This window comes from Pangasianodon hypophthalmus, chromosome 7 (assembly GCF_027358585.1).
Source record: "Pangasianodon hypophthalmus isolate fPanHyp1 chromosome 7, fPanHyp1.pri, whole genome shotgun sequence".
Lineage (NCBI taxonomy): Eukaryota > Metazoa > Chordata > Actinopteri > Siluriformes > Pangasiidae > Pangasianodon > Pangasianodon hypophthalmus.
In genome coordinates, this window is record NC_069716.1 from 7,779,931 (window position 1) to 7,804,343 (window position 24,413).

General features: G+C 38.8%; 1 protein-coding gene across 7 annotated transcripts in view; it reads right to left on the reverse strand.

Moving 5' to 3' along the window:
* limch1b (LIM and calponin homology domains 1b) overlaps positions 1-24,413 on the reverse strand; it is a 112,449-nt gene that overhangs the window by 28,222 nt on the left and 59,814 nt on the right. For 6 of the 7 annotated variants that reach the window (XM_053235685.1, XM_053235686.1, XM_053235684.1 and 3 more), the window contains exons 4-8: positions 22,306-22,403; positions 15,733-15,763; positions 12,560-12,670; positions 6,782-6,980; positions 1,398-1,650 (exon numbers count right to left, since the gene is read on the reverse strand). In XM_053235685.1, the coding sequence (XP_053091660.1) occupies positions 1,398-1,650; positions 6,782-6,980; positions 12,560-12,670; positions 15,733-15,763; positions 22,306-22,403 (692 nt within the window). Of the gene's footprint in view, positions 1-1,397; positions 1,651-6,781; positions 6,981-12,559; positions 12,671-15,732; positions 15,764-22,305; positions 22,404-22,509; positions 22,884-24,413 lie in introns of those variants that run through there. The other variant, XM_053235688.1, reaches the window with a different exon arrangement.

The following is a 24,413-nucleotide window of genomic DNA, read 5'->3' on the forward strand; positions in this document are numbered from 1 at the left end:
GTGATATGCCTGCTTAGTCAATATTTTGTCTGAATGTTTTTGGCAGACGACAAAGCATTGGCAGTTATGTGCTGCTATTGCTGGGAAACATGAGACACAGGATCATGTAATAAACAAGACAGGCTCTAATTCCTGAGGTAATAAACATTAAGAGCTAATGGTGGCTTATTTTCCCCTACAAACAAACAAGGAATTCAAAGTCTTGTTTGAGTCTTGACTTATCGCAGACTTCTGAGCTAACCATTATCCTCAATTCACAAATAACTCCTGACCTCAATCATCTTACTTACTAGTGAAGCCATATAGAAAGCACCCATCTTTCTGCCTTTGAAAGATAAGTCTTACAAATGTCGCTATAAAATGTCTTGAAAAGACAAGGGGCCTTAGTACTGCTAGCCCATTTACACCAACTGCCCTGGCCCGTATCCTCGTCTTCTTGCTGTGTACCGATAGCAAACTTGTCACTTGTCTGTAACACCACTTTTGTTGCCTATAAAAGGTCACCAGTATATTACACCCATCCTCTTTCTCATTCTTGTCTTGCCAAGGATTTGACGAAGTGTACTAAAGATTTAAATATAGCACTCTAATCCTGTTTCTTGCTAATTTTGTTATTGGTAAATCTACATTGTGAAAAAAGTGTGCACTGATGCACAACTTAGGTGACAGTGACGAAGTTGACAGACAGTGATCAGTGCCCAAATTTTTTGGAACCAGAGCATCTTTAACCAGTTCAAATGTACTGGCTGCAACGGCAAAGGCACTAAGATTGGGATCAAAGCTTCACTAAAGGCTGATGAAGCTCAGTTAATTAATCCATTGAGCTTGAAGCCACAAAAGAACTGACATAATCATGATCACGGTTCACATGATCAATGAAGGAATGGTGAATGTGGCGAATGGAGCCAGAAATCCTACAGGCAGCACTCCAGCAACAAAGGGAGAGTAGAGTGCTTGGCCTGGAGGATGAATGTAGAGAAGTGGGGACCTTTCACAGATTACCAACATGAGGTCACCTTCACAAGTGATTGCTGTTGGTACTTAGCAAGGAAATTACCAGATGGGAATACTCCACTAGTTCTGAAGAAACTCCCTGGCAGTTCTTCACTTAGTAATAGAACCATGGATGCATCTTAAATTATATAGGAATCAATGGTTTCTGGGTGAAACTTGGTGATAGCGTATGATGCCAAGTCTGAGATTTGAAAAATCTGAGTAGTTGGCGCAATAAACCTATGCTAGCCATAAATTCAGCATCTCATCACTGACTCTTCAAAGAGCTAAGAAATATCCAAGACAAAATTCAATAGTATGTCACCAACAATCACCTAAAATATCCTAGAAAGTTAATAAAAGTGGCTTTAAACAATCACCATCATTTTCTATGTAGCCATTACCTGAAAGATCTCTCTCCTCCTATAGGTGAGGTGGCATTGCTCCAGCTCTTGCAGCTCTCCTCACGCTCGGTGCGTTGTCTACGCAAAGGAATGGGTACATACGATGTCTGGTTGCTCTTGTTGGGCAGGTACTGATTAAAGGGCACCGCGGTACGTGGCTCGCTGCATGATGTCCGCCGCGCCAGCATGTCATCCCGCCGCATATCTGGTAGCTTCCTGTAGGGGATGTCACACTCCGAGTCGCTGCCACGGCCTGCAGATTGTAAACACACATTAAAGGATGACACTGAAACCCAAAAATGATGCTAATAAAGCACAAGTTATAAGGGGTCAGTCAGGGGTAAGTAATCCCCCATTTTTCATTAATTGTCCTTTTGCTTTTCCTGGTGGGGAACAAGGTCAGTCAAGACTTCTCTGCCTCAAGTCACAAATTCCAGCTCCTCCTGGGGAGATCCCCAGACGTTCCCAAGCAAACTGTGAGATATAATCGCTCCAATGTTTCATAGGTCTGTACCAGGGTCTCTGTCCAGTGGGAGCTCTCCTCAGGGCTGACCGGGGACATCCTTATAAGTTGACCGAACCACCTCAACTAGCTTCTCGCAATTCGGATGTTTGGTATCAGATGCGCTTACTATCTAGTACGTACCTTTTCAACTCACATACTCAGGCTCTTTCCCTGTGAGCAAAGTGACATTCTGCTTTCTAAATCAACCAAAAAGGCTGAGAAGGTCATCCCCAGCCCTATCCAAAGCCACAGATTTCAGCTCCTCCTGTGGGATCCCCAGGTGATCCTAAGCCATCTGTTAGATATAATCTCGCCAGTGATTCCTGGGTCTGCCTTTACTGTATAGATGTAAGGCCAACTATACTAGAGTCCATACCTTTCCATCTCAGGTACTTCTAACTAGGTTCTTCTCCCCTCTTCCCCTTACCCCCACCAGCAAAGTGATATTCTTCTTTCTAAACCAATCAATTGGCATAAAATCATTTAAAAACTTTTGAAAATATAAAATATAATAAAATAAGGTTAAAGGTTAAAAGTAAAGTAAGGTTAAAAGTTTATATGCTCAAATCACTTTTTCAATCTTTTGAGTTTTGGTAAGGCGGTTTTTACAACCAAGACAGTCAGCTGCAACTTGCACATCCATAACTGAGCCAAATAAAGAAAATAAACAGAAGCAGAAAATGACATTAACTCTTCTACTTGAAAATCACAATAATGCCAAAACTGCAATCTCAAGAAGCACCTGGATCATCAGAACCTAGTTTCTGAGGGTCTTAACCTTCATCTTTCATCTTATTGCATTCTTTAGCAAGATGCTCCCCACATGTGGCTTCAGCGCTACCTAAGCCTTTTGAGTGTTTCCATAGCTCCGGGTAAACACACACACTGTAGTTCTTCTACATTCCACATCACTCTAACTTTACCTTTTAACCACTGTGATTGACAAGTACTTCACTGGGGAAAATACCTGAAGATGTAAGCAATCAAACTGAAGATTGCGTAACAGATATAAAGATAAATCTTAAAAGATTAAAGGATAAAGATAAACCAATCCTGAGTCAGGGGTCAAGGAGACTGGGGTCAATAGGTTTGTTTTTTGACTTTCTTACTTCAAGGATTTTTTTGGATAGTTAACAGTTTAAGCTTTCTACTAGCTCTCTCTGATAGGGAAACACTCTATGGGTTTCCCAAGAGGGACATACAGAAGCACTCTTTAGGATGCGGATGGAACTCTTCTTTCTGAGAACGTACCAATAAATTCAATTTTATGGACAGGGCATGTATTGGATAACTGCATTCTTACCTTAACAGAAAACTGTATTTAAACGTCTACCAATGCTATATTTTATTTACAGTAACACGATAAATATGTATATTTATAGATAAGTACGATAAATATGTGAGTAAACACTAAGAAAAAAGGGGTCATCGAGAGTTCTTTGGATAGTTAAGGACTTTTTGCTTCGTAAATGAGTTCTACTTGGAAGGGGTTACAGCCTTCTGGTCTGTTTTAAAATTCTTTCAGTGGACTCCATCTAACCGACTCTTACACTGTTTGGATAAAAGCAGACTCTACGCAGAAACACACAAGTTGAGGGTTAGTGGGTCAACAGCTTTTTGGGTAGACGCTCATTCAGTCTTTCTGTCATTTGACACTCTGCTGAGGAAAACTTTAACATTTCTCAGGCTTCTTATATAAAACCCCAACTACTCACTGTGGTGTATTCCACAGCAATCAACAGCTTCCTAAGCTCAGTAATGTGCAGAGTGGCCTTATAAAAGACTCAACTGCCAGCTAATTATGTCCCCTTTTTCCTTTCAAACCTGCACATAAAAAATACTAGTAGCTGCTTATGAGTCCGGTTCACTTTCATTAAATATTTACAAAGCCAACACATGTAAAACGGCACTTCCGTGAGCTCTGGCTTTGTGGATGGACTGAGGCAGTGTTTACTCGAAACGGAATTACTGACACTCCCATATGGGCCTGCTTCAAAGGCGCTGAAATTACAGCACAAAGGGCATGCAAATTTTTCATTCCCACAAGTACGGGTCTTGAGAATGATATGTCAGCATCAGATACTTTGATGTCACTGAATGTCAACATTCATAACAAGACTGAAATAAGCAGATTTCTTTGAAGCCCTGTGACAGTTACAGCATCTGCATTAAAGCTGAGTTCAGGGTCACAGTGCTCTTTGAAGTGCTTCGTATTTTGCTATAACCAAGTACAAGCACAGCTTCAGGAACTTTGTGGTAAGCTTCTGTCGGGCTCCTCTAGTGGTGATCAGCTGATTCAAAATGACACTGAATGGCCTGTTTTTCAGAGGAAAGTTGGTGCATGAGTGTGTTTCTTAACTCAGGGCATTGAACATCATCCACAGAAAACACAAGGAGTTGGTAGTCCATTAGTGGATAGAAGCTGGAGTTTTACTGCAGGAGTGTGTGTGTGTAACATTTAGAACCCGAGCCTCATTGGCTTTAACAGATACTCAGCAATTAAATTACCAGCTTCACTCAACCCATGGACACAGATCTGCTTTATACACAGTCTTTAAAACCATTAATGGAGTGAGAATAATGGGGTTTGTGTGTGTGTGTGTGTGTGTGTGTGTGTGTGTGTGCATGTTTTTATATCTTGGTGGGGACTAAACTTTCCCACAAAAACAGGAATATCTGTCAGTTTTGACCCCACTAGGAAAACTTTTATTTATTTATTTATTTATTTATTTAACAAAAACTGCAGCTTCAATTTAAAAAATAAATTCTAGCATTAATTAGCTGCATCAATAATTTCATCATCATAACATCCTCACATGGATAGTAAGGCAAACGTGCATGTGTGAGCCGAAAAGGAAGAGTACAAGTGACTTTATCACTCTTGAGTATTTCCTCTGTCTCTCTTTTGCCTCTGATTTATATTCTTAAGGAATAAAAAAGTGTAATCCATAGTAACCAGTCTCAGATCAAAGAAAACATTTGGTATTAAGCTCAGACTCAGAGCCACCAGACACCACGGCAGCATTGATATCAATAACAGATACCATTCCCAGTCCATGCCTGGCTACACCAGATGTTGTCATATCTACCAAGTGGACCTTTAACTTGTGTGCTACGGGCTGTGTAAAAAGCTGAAAACATCCAAATTAGCATCACAGCCCTTAAATGATTAAAGCAAAAAGGAAAGAGTGACTTGCCCCAGTTTATAGACTTTTTATAATTGGTAGAACATCAAGTCTTACACAATAATTTGGAATTAGCCTTATGATTATGTTGATAATGAAAGATTGTAAAGTGCTACCATCGTCATATCATCTAGGAGTAATTTATCCTGAGCTAAGACAAAAATGTCTGTGGTTTACATGTTTACATGGAAATATTAGCACATTTAATTCATGATGAAAATTATACTCGCCTCAAAAGACTCCCCCTGGAGCTGTTCATCCTTACAGCCTCAGAAATCAATCATTTCTATGGCAACGCACACACGGCCAAAATGAATACACAGAACGCTGTGAATAGCTGTCACATATCCAAATCATATTTTAATATCCAACTACACTATATCATAACAACTACATTTTACCATTCATTATGAGGTTATTATTAGAAATTTCTAGGGAATGTGTGATGGATAGATGTTCATAGTTGTTCTATCATCAACATGGTGAAACAGTGCACAGTAAGATAACAATTCTAAAGTTTTCCCTTTTTGAGTGTGATATAAATATGCCCACTCTTTGTATCCATCCTCTTTTGCATCCTCTGAACAATCCATCCTCTTATCTCCTGACATATCTACTCTAACGTATCTGATCACTTGTCAAATCTTTGTCCATCCATCCTGACATATCTGCTCTGCCAGATGCCACACACTGCCATCTTCAAGTCATGTCTGGAGACATCACGGCAAATGAAATGAAAAAACGGTGGTGGCATTGGATTTTCCTTGATTTATGCAGAACCTAAAGAAGATATAAACTTTTGCACTTAACTGTGTGTTAAATCAAGTTAAATCATGGCATTATACTCATGCCATTTTACTTTTTTTTTTTCTTTTTCAAAATAATGTGAAATTATCAAATGTGTTTCTAATACTCATGGTAACTATAGTCAATTTAATAGTTTTACATTATGTAGTGTCACAGTTATGACATATTGTACCACTTTCAGATATCAACACTTCACTTTATCCTGATCAGGGTTGCAATGGATCCGGAACCTAACTAGGCAACACTGGCTGTGAAATCCGGGATACACCTTGGATGGGATGTCAGTCCATCATTAGGCGTGCACACCTGTACACGCATGCACATGATGCCTTGTGTGTGTGATGTATATATGTGATGTATATGTGATATATGTGTGTGTGATGCCTTATGATGGACTGGTATCCATCACACACATATACGTACATGTATGCACACCTAGAGGCACTCTAGAGTTGCCAATATAACTATTGGCATGTTTTTGAAAGGAAATTGCAGAACCCTGAGAAAACTCACATAGAGAACTAACAGCAACTGAACAGAGGCTTGTGACCCTGGAGTTGTGAGGTAGCAACATGACCCACTATAGTACCATGATGCCTTAAAGAGCAACATTACTAAAAGCCCCTACTGACAGTATCCTCAATTGACCCTTGGTAACTGCTTCATTTTGGTCATGGTGAATCCATCCTGGGAACACTGGGTAAGAGGAGGGAATACACCCTACATAAAACTCCAGTCCATCACAGATCATTTAACCAGCTTCATTCATTTCTATGCTTCATTCTTCCAAGCTTTCAATATTGGAAACATGCCAAACAGCTAATACAAAGCTGTAATGTTCTGTCAGAGCCACAGAGAGTGTGCGCATGCATGTGTGTGTGGCTCACCATCGCTGGAGCCGCGGGCAAACAGGCCGTCCGGAGAGGGCGTGTGGCGCGAGCGGGAGCCGATGGAGTCCAGACTGTCGAAGGAGTCGTCTCGCGCGTGCCTCGGCGGCGACAGAGAGTCACTGCGCTCCGACTCCCAGCAATCGATGTAACCGCTGTCCCTAATGCTGCGCTTTGGGCTGTCCCAGTCCTCTACCTCCTGAAACACACACACAAACACGCACAAAGGATATAAATTTCATGTGATTTCCTTTTAAGTGGACCTAATGAGTCTCATATCTGGGCAGAAGTGAACCCTGTTATGACCCAGCTAGCTGTGTCCCCATCACTCTACGCTTTCCCTCTTTCCAAGTTTCACTTGTCCAGTTCAGTACTTGTGGCTTCCTGTTTCTGACTTTCTCCTATTGTTCTGCCTTCATGATTCTGCAAATCATCTTTTCCCCCAGCATAATTATGTTGGAACCCAATAAATATATATTTTTTTCTAATGCCCTCATGTTATCCAAACTTACATTCTGCATACTTGACTACTTGAACCCTAAGTACTTCTATAATCTTAAAAAAAAAAGATTGTCTCGCTCTACTGCCAGCAATTCAAGTGACCATCAGTTTAATTTTTTTTTTTTTGCCTTTTCTCTTGTTGCAATCACAGTGACACTAGTGATCTTGGGCCTCTGTGAGCTCATGTCTGCAGAAGAAGGCAGATAGTGCTTTCCTCAGCGTCTTACAACTGAAAAATGTGGCTGGCTGGCTTCACTTGGCTTGGAGGAAGCATGTGTTATTCTTCCCTCTCCCCAGTTGGTAGCTGCCCTACCTGCCTCCCAGCTTTCCTCTATCATACAATACGATAATAATGTATTATAGGAGAGAGCTGGCTGGTGAGTGGGCATTGGAAGGTGACCAAATTGGGGAGAAAATTGGGGAAACGTTGCAACTATATAATTCACCCCTACCAGATTTTTTAATTCAAATTGAAATAATTTATTTAAAACTACTTTTACTTTTACCTTTACCTGTTTGTCTGTTTTTCTTTTTGGTTTGCATTTCCTGGATTACTGAAAAAGAATGCGCTTATATACGAAAGGATATTCCCTCATACTACTTTAGCTCATGTCCCAAATCACATACTACTGTACTAAATAGTATGTAAAATAGTTTTCCAGCTATGTTGTAATGATATCAGTGTCTATAGTAGTTCACTATTTCAAGACGCACATAGTCTTAGTCCATGACATGATTTTGGATGGGATATATCAGTGGTTAAATCAATCTTTTCATTAAATGCAAGTCATAATAATATAATTTCTTAACTACTTTGAAACACAGTTGTAGGATCACATCTGAATCGGCATTTTTAACTGAATTTCTCAGCTTGTTTCTACAAGCTAAAAACAAGAAATTACTAATAAAGAAATTTACAACATGCACCGGTTATTTCCAAAGATAAATGTGACTATGAAAGGGTAGCTGAAATGTGCCTGTGTTGAGCAATGGAGCTTTGTGCAGGACAGGGGTATTTCAGTAGCAGGGCTGAAAACCACTGCTCTAGGAGATCATGTATAAGAGGATGTGACGTCTGTATTGGCTGACCCTCATGCTGTAGGTCTCTGGGCACAATGGCTCACTTGACTGCTCTCACTCCAAGACACATTCCTTACTGAGAGCAAATCTGCTCTCCAGCAACACACACACACACACACACACACACACACACACACACATACATGACACAGGGTCCAACAGAAAACACACCAACCATCCAATTCTGTGTATAGTGTAATCAATGAAAAAGAAAGCAAGTCAGTTTGCTGGTGTTTTGCCCTGACAAAACAGACATGCTATCCTGAAGCAATCACAGAGCTGAAGCATGATGAGTCAGCATTTTTTTCAAGCAGACTTCTGCCATGTCACCAAAAAGAAGCCGTTTTTTTTTTTTCATTAAAGCTGTGCAGCCAATGGGCACGACCTGTGAATGGAGGTCCTGTTCATGAAATCTGCACAGAGAGAGAACTGCATCTCAGTCAGAGCGACAGAGAAAGATTGGCAGAGTCCTATTAAACAGGCGCAGGACATGGAGGAGAAATAAATCATTCCTCACTGACATCATCCCCCTTCATATGGCTGCAAGTTTGCTCTGGGTATGTGTGTGCATGACTGCATCCATACTATCTAAAGATCTGTGCCTGTTCCCCTGGTAACTGAGCAAATCTCAGCACTATTTTGATGTCTGTGTGAGCTAACCAGCATTTATTTATTGTAGTAGTTCAGCTAAAATGCACAATGTATATGTGCAAGACTCATACCAGCTCTTCTGTGACATTCTACAATATTCAGCTCGATCAGAACCAAAATTTATAAAGATCCAGGTACATAAAATTCCTTGCATACAAAGGTTACCTGTTAATGCTTAACCATTCATTTATACCTCTTAATCTGACAATTCAAAGTGGTTATGTTTTGTTTCGTACTTCATGTCACCACTTTTGATGCAACAGACGAGACACGTTTTGAATTTGATACATGGAGAATAAATCCACTTGTCTGTCCAATCTGTTTTCATTGTTTACTTTTTTAAACAAGGCATGTTGTCAGTTCACTAATCGCTAAAAGTGGAAAAATAAAATAAAAATCTATTAAAGTCTCTAAAAATTGTCCCCTTACTGAGATAATGTCTTCAGCCCTGCAGCTAGTCTCTGGTCTGATGAGCTACCTGCAGCTAAATAATTTACATAAATGCATGTTGCAATGGTTCTTGTTTTGAAAAGCTAGTTTTTTAAATACGTTTATCATCTCTGCTACAGATTTTTTTATTCGGTTCAGTGTGCTGAAATATGTGGTCAACTGTGGTCCGCCAGTTGATGACCCCTGCTTTAGAGGAAAAAAAATAAATGAGTGTTTATGAGCACATAAAAGCTGGGAAACAAAAGAAACAACTGAATAAATGAGAAGTGAAACCAACATGCTTCCAGACAGGTGGACTGCATGATACAGTTAAACATCATATCGTAGTCTGTGGCATGTATAATAATACTGAGCAGGCTCAAGACTTCACTTTGGATCAAGATGGCAATAGTAAAAGTACTAAGTGACTTTAAAGGAGGGTTGATTATTGGGACATGCATGGCAGGAGTTTCATTCATAAAGATTGCTCATCTGGTAAGTGTTTCAATAAGAGCACTGACTAAAGCAACATCTGCATTTAGATTTAAATTCCAAATAGAGTTGGAAGATCAACTGTTCTTTAGGTAACTGAGAATGTCAATGCAGTTCATGACCAGAATGACAGCGATAACAACCACATCTTTATATGCCTGCGTGCATTTATGTGAGTTTCATCAGTGTCCTCAAAAGAGTTTAACAGAGTGTTCAGGCCTGAGTGCTGAGGCCAGCGGTGTGAGCTCATCTCTGGAGAGAACAAGCCTTATAGAGCTCTTTGACCCATCTCTATAAAATCACATGCCCTAAGCATAAGCACATTCTCAGGAAAAAGTAACTCAGGGTCCTATAAACATCCATCCTAAGAAGTCATAAAATATCTGACATAATGCCAAGTGATGATGACACTATTAAAAAAAAACGTCTGTTTTCCAGATGAGAAAAGAGCTATTGCCCCTTGCCAAGTTCTGTACCAAAAGTCTGTGTAATGTAAATGAATGTCAGTAAAGGATAATGAACTGGTGGGCCAAATACTTCAATCTATAACATACAATATGCAGTATGCAATATGCAATTATGATAATGTGTATGATATTTTCAAATACTTGAATACAAGAGCTGTAATGTTAAACACGGACATACATAGTGGTACTCGCATATGACCACACAGTTATAGTTAATGTTATAGAGCAGGGGTGTTGAATCTTATCCAGAAAGGGCCAGTGTGGGCGCGGGTTTTCATTCCACCCAAGCAGAAGCCACACCTGAGTCTACTGAAAGCAAAGGTCAACTGATTAAACTTGTGGAATCGGGTTTAGCTCCTGCTTGACTGGAATGAAAACCTGCACCCATACTGGCCCTTTGTGGATATGATTGGACACCTCTGTTATAGAGCAATGTAATAGAGTAGTGTAATTGGTTGACATGAGATAAGCATAATATGACGCTGATTGATTAGTAGCGTATGTTTTTCAGACCGGAAGAATTAAATCTGAGCTGTACTAGAGTACATGACATTGATAAAAGGGTACTTTATGCGAGTGATACAGCTGTAGAATATGAAGTTTACAAACCTGTAGCATATGAGATTGACACAGTGATAGTGCACAAGGTAACTTAGCAGAATAAAGAGACTGATAGAGCTGTTCTGTATGATACCAGGGGAGTTTTGGTGTACGTAGAATGAAGACATTATAAAGATAAATAAATTAAAAAAAAGATGATAAAGACATGAAGGTATTATATGAATTGGAGAGAACTATTGGAGAGAATTATTAATAGTAGGAAGCACATGTCTCAGTCTTGTCATCTTCAGTTGATAGAGGGCTTATTTCCTGGGAATGTAATTTGAGACAATGACTTGATTTGCAAATGCCATGTGACTCACCATGCTAAGAATGCTAAAATAAGATGCGCTAACAATGCTGACCTGGCACCATTTTCAAACTGGATAGAAAGATAGAGTATAAGTTCAATTGAACTGTTGTGTATGAAACTGATAGAGCTATACTGTATGAGACCGATAGTGTTGAAGTGAATGAGACTGAAATAGCTATACTGTATAAGACAGGCAGAGCTGTAGTGTATGAAACTGATAGAGCTGGAATGTATATGACTGACAGAGCTATACTGTATGAAACTGATGGAGCTGTAGTGTATGAGACTGAAAGAGCTGGAGTGTGTAAGCGTGACAGAGCTGTATGGTATAAGACTGAAAGAGCTGGAGTGTATGAAACTGTAGTGTATAAAACTGATAGATCTGGAGTGTATAAGACGGACAGAGCTATACTGTACAAGACTGATAGAGCTGGAGTGTATGAAACTAATGGAGCTGGAGTGTATGAGACTGATAGAGCTGGAGAGTATATGACTGACAGAGTTGTAGTGTGTGAGACTGATAGAGCTGGAGTGTATGAAACTGATGGAGCTATATTGTATGAGACTGATAGCACTGGTGTGTATGACACTGATAGAGCTATATTGTATGAGACTGATAGAGCTGGAGTGTATGATACTGATAGAGCTACACGGTATGAGACTGATAGCACTGGTGTGTATGACACTGACAGAGCTATATTGTATGAGACTGATAGAGCTGGAGTGTATGATACTGATAGAGCTACACTGTATGAGACTGATAGAGCTGGAGTGTATGATACTGATAGAGCTACACTGTATGAGACTGATAGAGCTGGAGTGTATGATACTGATAGAGCTACACTGTATGAGACTGATAGAGCTGGAGTGTATGATACTGATAGAGCTACACTGTATGAGACTGATAGAGCTGGAGTGTATGATACTGATAGACCTACACTGTATGAGACTGATAGAGCTGGAGTGTATGATACTGATAGAGCTACATGGTATGAGACTGATAGAGCTGGAGTGTATGATACTAATAGAGCTACACTGTATGAGACTGATAGAGCTGGAATGTATGATACTGATAGAGCTGGAGTGTATGTAACTGATAGAGCTGGAGAGCGTGAAGCTGATGTGTATAAGACTGACAGAACTGTAGTGTATGAAACTGATGGAGATGTAGTGTATAAGCCTGATTGATAGATCTGTAGTGTATAAGAATGAAGTACAGTGGTGTATATGTCATACTGTGTTTACCTTTCGCATCTGTGAGAGTAGCCCCTCAAACTCACGCAGATCCAGAGTGGGCCCGTTATATGTGGCACAGCTATTGGCTGCCCGGCCCAGCCAATAGATTGTGATCAGAACCTAGAAAGAGGACAAAACCAGTAATCTATCAAATTACCATCCACCTATCCATGGATATATTTTTTTTATATTTTCTTTCAGCAATACATTATTAACTGAACAGTATCTGGTATATTGCTTTCCCCTTTGCTCACCACCCCCAAACACACAATTTTCTAGTGAACACATGTTTGGAAAAGGAATTAAATAGAACAATTTAGCAGTGTATAGACAGCATAGAAAATTAGATACCCATTACACATGGAAAGAATATCAGACGTGACTGCTTGCCTAAAGATTCATAATGTGACAGGCAAGGCAAACAACCTTTGTTTTCATTTATCACCAATTTTAGCCTATTCATCCTACAACAAAAGAGTGTTTGTTCCATGGTAAAGTGGAATGCAGTTTGTACTGTTTATGCCCTCAACACAAATACATATACACAAACACAGCCATTACACAGACCACACAGAGAGAACCCAGTGGTGATGGTACAATGCTAGCAATGTGTTACTATAACACACAATACTGTATGTCCAGTGTGTGTTTAGTGGCCTTCTGTTCAAACCAGACAACGGTTGCCTTATGGTGACACCATAAATAATCAAGATAGTGGGTTGTCTTCTAATAAAGAGAAAAGAACTGAACATTTATTAGTTAGAGTTTCAGCTAAGAAAACGATTCCTAAATCTTTATCCAAAAGACCATTTGTGATACAACTTGTACACACTATTTATCATGATCCTGAAGGTGAATTTTCAGCAATGCAACCCTTTAAAGTCCCAGAGAGCTTATTGATTTATGCCTAAATCATCCTTGGCTGAAGGCCACTTGAAAGCACTAGTCACCTGACAGGACACGCCATAAATAAACTTCTCTAGCTCTTGGAGCTGTACTTTCAGGATATGGCCCTCCAGCTATTCTCCAAAAAAAAAAAACCTCGGAAACAGCACTGATCAAATCTGTTTAAAACACCCTTCTCTTTCATCAAAGTCAAATGAAGGACAGATGTTTAGATTCTGATATATTGCACCATTAATATTCACTCAAAACACAGTACATCAACATACTGAGCTCTTTAAACCCACATAATCCTCATTTCAAACCATGAAACTAAAACAGCAAAAGGGGGGTAAAAAAGGGTGTACACTAGAGATATTCATCCATCCAGTCAGAGATGAGTCCTGTTTACAAAACATGGCACGCAGGAATGCATGAGAGTGTGTGATAGCGCGAGTGTTTGTATGCATGCACGCGCAGTCGCTATCGTTCTGCAAAGCTGCAAAGACAGAAATAACCCTGCTTGCATAGTCCGAACCAGTTCTGTACAGCTTTGATGCGAGACTAAGTGATCAAATTTAGGCCTTTATCAACAAAACCCATCAGCCCTCTACACCGAGCAACCAGTTTACTGCAATATGTAAGGAATAAAACATAATAGGGAGTGCTGCTATAGGTAACTAATCAACAGCAGGGTAGTGTAATGCAACCAGATACAAAGTTGACTGTTTTTTTCAATAACAGTGCATCCCCAAGTGTTTTATTCCTCTTATACCACAGCAAAGAACTGCAATTTTTTAAATTAATTAACAAATGAGACATCATACTTTTTATTCGCTTATAGCCACACTTAATATTGTGGAATATCGATGATGCGTGTTAGTTCCTGTTATCATTTATATAACATTTCTAATATCTACAGAGTCATTCGCTCAGCAGCCTCTGCTTTTCTCTCTCTTTAAGTTAATAAGACAAAAAAAACAAACACAGCTTGTCATACTAAGGAAACTGCGGAGACATTCCCTGGAGACTGAAGACTTTCTCATGTCGGAAAAAATTTACAGCATTACCTCTGATTTGTTACAAAGCACCAACAGAATAATAAATAAATACATGTCTCTTCAAGTAAACTTCCCCATACCAAAGATAATATAATGTTTTGTGGAGCGTCTGCCATACAAGTCACTGTGTAAGTTCTTACTACAGAAATGCTAACACATCAGAACGAACACATTTATATAAACCTTGCAGCTGTGAATACTGTCTGTTATAGAAAATTAATCACCTTCTGAATCAAGCATTCAACAGTGCTATGGTATAAGACACAATATCACACTATTTATACCACACCTGAATTCTCAAATAAGAAAGTGTTGTTAATTTTCTATAACAGCAGCTCTGACAGTAGTTCCAGCTGTAGCATAAATGATAGGTTTATATTAATGCACTTGTTGTAATATTTTATCTATCCTATGTAACAGATCACACACAAGGACTTTTATTAAGGCTTTATGTAATACAAGACTAATAATAATAAAAAAAATGTAAATTAGTTTTTATTTAACAAACGATCATTGATATGGTGAGGCTTTCTGCAAGGAGACATATGTTTCATATTTAAGGAAGATGTCAGTGCTGTAATGGGCAGTAGGTTTTCCACCATGGGAGAGTCTTCAGGACAGAGAAATTTGTGCTTCCTGTTTTCTCAGTAACAGTGCAAGTGCAGGGATTTTTTTCTGTCTTATTAAATTCAAGAGAGATAAAACATGGTGTGATGTGTCATTCATTAATGAATTAAAAATTGTAATCATTAGCAAGCTGCTGTGGCAAAAAGAGGAATAACACACGTTAGTCAGTGCTGTTTATAGGAAAATAATACACTACAGGGTGGTAACAGGTGGTAACAGGTGGTATTACTCCACCCCATCCTATAGCAGTATGACCCATAGTGTGTTATTCTTTTATAATACACCCACCGTAAGGCAATATGAGACCACATATCAATCAATAACCCTGAGATCTAGCTTCCTAGAACATTCAGTTCTGACCTGGTTAATCCAGTTAATCAAGTACACTGATTATTTGTGTGTTTGGGGTCAAAACTGAATTTTGTAAGTAAAGTAGATCTACAGGAAGAGATTTGGAGATCACCATCTCCAAAGCTCACAATAGCGCAAAGGTACATTAATTTAAAATCGTAAATAACATTTTCACCTCTGAAAATAGAATTGGGTATAGACTATAGTGAATAGAATTGGATATGATTGGATATCTACACAGAAATACGTAAATATACTTACATTTTTTAGCCTCTTGTTGCAGTCTGAGCCTCTGTGGGGATACAGAATGAGAGAAAAAGAGAGAGAGAGAGAGAGAGAGAGAGAGAGAGAGAGAGAGTATATATAAGATATATAAAACATAAAGAACGTTTAGATATACAAATAAACATTGATATATACAGTGGGGTCCAAAAGTATGAGATACACATACACACCACTAGCCTATAACACAAAGATAATAATGCTCAATGGCTCACACCTTCCAGCACTTTTAACCGTTCTGGATAAAGTTAATTTATACTGACGATTAGCTTAAAGCAATGATCAGTGCTACTTCTCACCAGTCACAAATTTGTAACGGTTGGCTGCAGCTGTACAACATGTTTTCAGAGAGCTTTATCTGCACAATCTAGCCGATATATTCAATTACACTGTTGAGGAACAGGGATAATGGAGTGAAATGTCGCTGCTATTATTCGTTTTTAGGTGCTATACATGGGAACAGAGAATCTTTCCAAAGTTATGAAATACCCAGGGTTCTTTATTCCTTAGCAGGGTAGAATTCAAACTGTGTGGCTAGTAGATGTATTCAGTCTGAACCAGGACAAACCAAATATGAGAACAAAAGAGCTAAAGAGGAGATGATGTGCGTTTTAAAAGGATGTGGTCAAACTTTGTCTCTTCAGAATTTCAGGATACAGTACTACTTAGGAAATATCTGAAAAGCAATAAATAAAATCCAATAAAATCCTTGGGGAAAAAGAAGAATTACTTGTCTTCATCTTGAACTAACTGCTTCAGCTTTTCAGGTTCCTAATTTAAATTCCAATAAAAAGAAGTGGTACCCAGAGGAGGGTGGTTACAGAGTCACGACCAGGAGAGCGAGGAAAAGAGGGGGAGAGGAAGGAGTAAATGAGTAATAGTTGAACAGTTATAAATATAACCTCCCTTCTCTGTCCCTCCAAAAATCTGACTCTTCCAAATCTTCCAAAATTGTGAGTTCAACAGCCACTTTATATCCACTCATTCACGCAATTATCCAATCAGCCAATCACGTGGCAGCAGTGCAATGCATAAAATCATACAGACATAAGTCAAGAACTTCAGAAAATATTCACTTCAAACATCAGAATGGAAAAACAACATGATCTCAGTGACTTTGACCCTGGCATGGTCATTGGTCCCAGACAGGCTGCTTTGAATATTTCAGAAACTGCTGGGATTTTCATGCACAACAGACTGTAGAGTTTACACAGTATGGTGCAAATAAATAAATAAATAAATAAATAAATGACAGACATTCCATGAGCAGCAGTTCTGTGGGCAGAAACACCTTGTTAGAAGAGAATCTATGGTAACTCAAATAACCACTCTTTACAACCATGGTGAGCAGAAAGGTATCGCAGAAAACATAGTACATTGAACTTAAAGGCAGATGGGCTGCAACATTGGAAGACCACATTAGGTTCTAATTCTGTCAGCCAAGAAGAAGAATCTGAGGCTACAGTGCGCACAGGCTCACTGAAATGATGAAGCTGAAGATTGGAAAAACATCATCTGGTCTTTTCCAATCTTCAAGCGTCCCGTTTCGACGAGTCTTTGCTCACTCAACTATAAATACTCGTATGAATTTACTATAGTCATATGTACTATACTAGCAGACCATTTCACTTGTTAATTTAGTACATTTACTCAAACACAGACCACATGTACATATGTAATAAACTATGCATTTACAGTTCCCTGTAGCTTAATCTAGTTGGTTTGCAAAACCAAAACTTTGATATAATTCAATTAATGTTTGCAGAACGTTCAACCACCAACTTGTGGCAGCAACATAATCCTGTGAGAAAACCACAGACCTGGCAACCCTGTCCTCTTTTTTTTTCCTTCTCTCATCTTACGACCTCCTTGTGCTTCTGAAGTTGTAGGAGCATTTTTATGTGCTAAAGCGCAGCAGCAGTGACCCCTCGAACAAATTCCAAAGCGTATTAGATCACCAGTCCTGATAACACAGATAACTATTCTGTCTCTCTTTCTTTCTTTCTGTTACTCGCTCTCCTATCACCTGTCAAAAACTGCTCTGTGTTTCCATCATCATGCTGCCAGGCTGCATACTTTCACTCTGTGCTCACTTTATTGAGCGCACTACCAAGCATTTCAGTGGAAAGACTGATGCTGAGGAAAAGATATGAAAAAAGACAGGACAATGGGGAAAAAAGACAAGTGCAGGCCAGAACAGGTAAAAGTTTTATAAAGGACTCTTGGTTTAAGAAAGAAGCACTTCATAAAAGATGGTACAGCATGTCAGCGGATGATGTAGTTGATTCCATCAGTGACATCGGAAGGCTTTTTTTTTTTTTTTTAAAGACTTGACTGCTTTGCAATGACGGAGAGGAAAAATACATAATACAAATAGGGCTCCAGGGCTGTTTTCCTCACCCTGCACCCAGCATTGCAACTACCTAGCTAGGTAACTAACATAATAACATAGCATTGAGTGCCACTTCCATTAAAAGACATCGCTAGTATATAAATACTGAATGTTAATCAAATTAATACAAAATGTCTGAGGCACTTTTGAAAAACAACCAAAAAAAAAATACAACCAAGTAAAAAGGTGTTTTATATAGTGTATGATACAAAAGACACCTAGGCTACTGTTAACTAGCTAGCTAGCTAGCTAGCAAGATAGCATAGGTGCACTTAAAACTTTATAAAGGACTCTTGGTATAAAAAAAAGAAGCTCTTAAAATGAGAGCACTTCATAAACGATGGTACTGGCATGTCAAGCCTCAACAGACAGTTAACAGTGGTATAGATGATTCCATCAATATCTTCTGAAGTTTTTTTTTAAGACTTGACTGCTTTGCAATGACGAAAAGGAAAATGTAGTACAGATAGGATTAACGCTTCCTGGGCTCCTTCTGAACATTATAAACCTCAAAGCCTGCAACTACAGTAGCACTGCAACTACCTAGCAAGCTAACTAACATAAGAGCATAACATTGAATGCTATTTATGCTAAACAACTCTGCTAATATAAACAACATATATGAATGTTGATTAAATGACTACAAAATGTCCGAGACACTTGTGGAAACCAAACAATATACTGTTCAACCTAGCACAGAGGCGTGTTATATAATTTATGACACAACCAACCTCTAGGCTACTGTTAATTAGCTAGCTAGCAAGACAGTGTGAAGGGAAGAGACGCGAGTGTAGGCTAGTACAGGTAAAAGTTTATAACGTGCTCTTGGTTTGAAATCAAGCTAAAGTGAGATCAAACATGATAAACAAACAATGTCACTTAACCTCTCTTATCATATCAGAAACTAGCTAGTCAGATTTTATTTGATCTACAAGCTTAGTAGTGGGAGCAAAATGAAACCAGAATAAAAGGCAAAATCAAACAAGTGTAGGAATATTCCTAGTGTTTTGGACCCTTTTTCTGTTCTGCCTTCTATTTCCTCATCGCAGATTTTCCCAGTGGAATATTCCTACATACTTGCTGGGCTGTTTGATGGCTCAGGGACCTTAAGCAAGTGCTTGTTTCACTTTTAGCAAAAAACAGACGTGACTGCCTCAGTGTGCACTATGTTCTCTCATTCTGTTACAAAATCGTGCTGAAGTGCAAGAAGTGGTCTTGCAATTCAACACACAAAATGTGCACAAATGCACACATTCAAAAGGGTAGAGAAACGAATAAAGCCCTGAAACTCTATCTGTCCACCTTGGCCTTTTCAGAGTGAACAAACCAGTCTTGTAAGCAGCACAATCTTCCCTTTCTGTTCTGACTGTAGTTCCACGATACACACGGGACACGCCCCCTCATGACTGACTGCCCATCTGTCACAGGACAAAACAGTCACTATGACAACAACTATAATCCTGAACCATAAGTGCACACAAACACGCACACACACACACACACACCTACTTTTCTGAGGACCTACCACTGAAATAATGACTCTATAAAAAAATTCTATAGCTAATTAATGCTACACCTAAAAAACTTTAAAAACCTAGTATTTTTGTGAGGACCAGGTGTTTGTGAGGACATGTGACACTGTCCTATAATTGCGAGGACATTTGGTCCTTTTTGGCCCTCACAAAGGACTATACATTCTTTCTCTCTCTCACTTTCTCTCTCCCTCTCTCAAACACACACACACACACACACACACACAAATATACCTTGTGAAGACCTTCCCTTAACATAATTATAATGCAGCTAATTAATGCTATGTCTACACCTAAACCTCAGGAAACCTCTTCTAGTTTAAAAATAACTAACAAACTAACTAACAATTAAACTAAACTAAACTAAACATAAACTAACAAATAAATACATTTTAAAAATGTAAATAATAATAATAATAATAATAATAATAATAATAATTAAAGACTTATTTATCTTGTGAGGCACAGCTAAATGAAAAACTGTCAGATATTCCTATATTTGTGGGGACACTTGGTCCCCAACGAGATATAAAAACGTGCCACACACACACACACACACACACACACACACACAAACCTCAACATTACCCTCAGATGGAAATATTTAGGCTATTTTTTTATTTATTTTTTTTTTTTTAAACTGTAAAAACCCAGTATTTTTGTGAGGATCAGTACATTTGACACTATCAAATAAGTGCGAAGACATTTGGTCCATTTTGGAGTGTACTCTTTCTTTCTTTCACACACACACACACACACACACACACACACACACACACACACACACACACGGATACAGATGGTGTAGAAATGAAGGAAATGAAGGAAACACAGGTCAGAGCCCACACATAGAGGATGTGGAGGATGAGTTAAAGTCTGTCTGTAAGGTGACATGGGGGGGAGGGGGGAATAATTCCAGATAATTCAGGAAGAAGAAGTAGCTGTTATTAATTTGTCACAAAACAACACTTGGTAATGGAGCAAAAACCAAAAATTTCCCCTTTAACTCAAACGTCCAAGTCACGTTTGGTGTCTGATGTCTGCTTCTTTTGTTTTGCACTGGAGCCACAAAACTACTGCAGCTAACAAGTAAAGGAGAAGTCTCTAACCCAAAATCCTTTCCATGTATATAAATGCATCAATGCTACTGCGAAATGCAAACTTAAAATTTTTCACAAGCACAACCCTCACATTACGAATATCTAATTTACATCTTTATAATGTTTATGTTGGAATTACAAATGGCTTTATAAATATGTACAACGTTCATGCTACATTTACAAATCACTGGTTGCGCTAGCTATCAAAGCATATGACAGGGTTCACTATCATAAAATTTCAATCTACTTATACAGCACCAGAGAGCTGAAGAAGCTGAAACCAAGCACCTTACAAGTTATTGCAAAAGAAAAAAGTGTCAAAACCGAACATAACATGGTAATCTGCAAATCTATGAAGTGAGATGTACGAAAGAACCTAAATGTGTGAATACTTATTTGCAACTGTTATTAAAAAGCTGTAAATGAATTTTGACAGGAAACTAGATCAAATGACATTGTTAAGCTATGTCACTGCTAAGTTATCTCTTTTTTACATATACGATTTTATAAAAGAGCTGCTTCAAAATTGATTTTTGTACCATGGCACTGTTGAATTCTCAATTCTGATTAGTCAGAAGGTGTTGATTAATTTTCCAAAACAGCCACTCTGACAATAGTGCCAGCTGGAAGGCAAATCCCAAGCAAGGCAAGCTTTCTTTAAGATGTTTATGTAACATTTTTGGAATGAGTCTCCAGTGTCAGCTCTTTCTGTCAGAGTCAGAGGTAAAGCTGCAAACACACAGGACAGACTTCAGGACAGAAGGCTTTGCAATGTCTTGATAACATGACAAGCTACATTTAACTTCAAGACAGAATAAAAGAGAGGCTGGAGAGGGAAGAACTGTTTAAAGGTGCTATAATGTACATGATAACTAACTTGGAACTAACATGTTCCAACACGTAACTATAAATGGATAAAAAGTAGCATGTGTCATGCTCTAATAAATGAAAAAAAATGTAATTGTTCACAAATATCTGTGGTATAAAAGGAATAAAACACAACAGGACTTGCTGTTATTGGAAAATGACCAACTTCAAGCACTGCACCACAACATTGTTGATTATTTTCCTATAACAGCACAACACCATTGTGTTTTACTCCTTACATATCATCCAAAACAATACAGCTCATAACATTACAACTTTCTGCAACACAGTAATGTTTTTTTTCCGTGTTTATAGGTTACAGTAACATGCTGTGTCCTAAACATCAGCAAGACTGTGTGACATTATTAAAAAACTGGATTGTGTTTATTACAAAGATTTTGGGTGAGACAGTAGCTTGCATTATTTGTTACCTACATTAGCCTTTTAGCGCAAGTGTAAAACTAAAGAAACAAACTTTGGACAGCAAACATGTCGTAGGCTGATTGACGGCATTTGGTATAAATGAACGATTGTGTGCATTTATCACCAAACTCTTCCTTTAACCCTTTAAATGTCTCATGACATGACATGATAACTACAGATTAATAGGGTAGAAAGCACCTGAGCAGGTGCACAAACATGATGGCAAAGTGGGTCTTACCGGGTGGTGCGCGTGTCCTGTAGATCCCCTGGGTCAAACAGCTGAGAGCCTTTCAATCCCAACTCCTCACAACCTTTCAGAAAGAGCACCAAGTTGTCCTAGACACACACACACACACACACACACACACACAGACAACGTGTGGATCAAATACAAGCTCAGCTCCCAAAGTAAATGCTGACACACTCATATACAGGCTCTCACTTTCAGAGAACGAGAAGTGAAGAATGAGAAGTGAAGCAATGTGACGGTACAAGACCAGCTCTCTCTCTCTCTTCTCTTTCTCTCTCCTCCCAGTTGTTTAGATGCTGTGCTCATGCACCTCCTCTTGCTCTCCTCCTCTCATTTTAGGTAATTCTATCTAGACTATTACTTAACATGCCTCTCAGGTGCTGTAAATGTGGCTTTCTCTCACTCTCTTTCTGTGTCTGTCTACCTCTCTCGCTCACTCTCTCTCTGTCTCTCACACCAGGTGCCTTTTGTTCGAATGCGCAACCTGAGCTGAGTCTCCTCCACTATTTTCCTTTGCTCCTCTCTGGTTCCCAGCTCCTCTGAAAAGCCTCTGACTCCTCCTCTCCCTCACTCCTTCTCTCCAAGATCTGGAAGGGTGGCACAATTTCCTTTCCCTTGTGATTGTTATCACACCGTTGTTTTGGAATGACAGGAGGGTGTTTGTCAGAAAAAGAGAGAGAGAGAGAGAGCAAGAGAGTGAGAGTGAGAGAGAGAGTGAGAGAGAGACGTCCACCCCCCCTGGACTGGACCCAGGCCTTCTTCCTGTCCGTTTGTGAGAGTTGTGTTACAGTTCCCAAGAGAAGGAACCCCACCCAGCCTGACCCCTCGAGCCCAAATCCCAATCAGCCCAAAGCAACACTCTCCATTAACACCTGAAAATGTAAAAAGTGCATTGGATCAGCAGAAGCCAACTGTTCAACTGTATCTGAACAGACCCACTTGTTGCAAAACTGATCAAATCAGAGCCCCTGTCCAGGAGGATCCCCTGACTACTATCCCCTGACTACTATTTTCAAATGAGAATATTCTGCAAACAACGCAACACAGTTTAGTTCTCTTATTATAGTTTTAACTGACAGTCTGGTGCAAACTTGCAGATTTTTTCCTGTATCCCAAATGTAGTTATTCAGCCAAACAGCCGATGGGCAAGTATTAAATTTGCATAAGCCCTTTTCTGTCATTTGAAGAGAAAAATTTAAAATTATTGTTTAAATTAAAAATTATTATGATTAAAAATTATTATGTTAAAATTTCCCAAATTGTAAATATTCCATAATGAGAAAATTTCTTAAAATCATGACTTAATATGGCTGTGGTAAAGTTGGTTGCATATTAAATACTACACACGTTTATTCTTCGGTGTATGTCACTACTTTTAATCTGCAGTTTTTTTGAAACCTGAACTTTCACCGAGAACAAATAGAGCACATAAAAACCTAATTTTAATATTGTTTCCTTCCCTTACTTTGCATATTTTACTTAAAATGCTTTTAGATAAAATACTTTGACGTATTTTGCGCAGTTATTTGTCGTAAATCACATGCAACACTCACCAATTTCCCAGACTGCACATGCAAATTAGTGCTCTTTATCTGAGACCTCAGCAAACTAGGGCCTGAGAAAGAGCAAAGCATATGAGCAGTATGCCATTTCCACCCAGAGATCACAGAGAATGGATATTTTCACAGTACTGATCAAAAGGCAAGGTGATTCAGTGCTAAATATCTCAGACGAGCTGATGTTAAGTGCTCGTTCACCAAAAAGTGAATTGTAGCTATCAGTGGTAATAGAATTAAAATAGCAAAAACTGTCAGATTTGGCATGCAAATTTGGCTGTCAAACTTTCTGATACAAAACTTTACATATGTTTACATTAAATATTCCCCTTTTTTGCATAAAGCTGTGATCATAAAGATAGCCACGCTTTATTAGCTGGAAATTCAGCTCTGCTAGACTAAGTACAGAGATCAATTTTTCTACCGTTGGTCTAGAGCATGTCTAAAGTTTCTTCATTTGTCCACTTGTTTATAAACAGATGAGTGATTCTTACTGAAACCTGCACATAAATGTGGATACAGCTCAGAGAGGATTGTGGG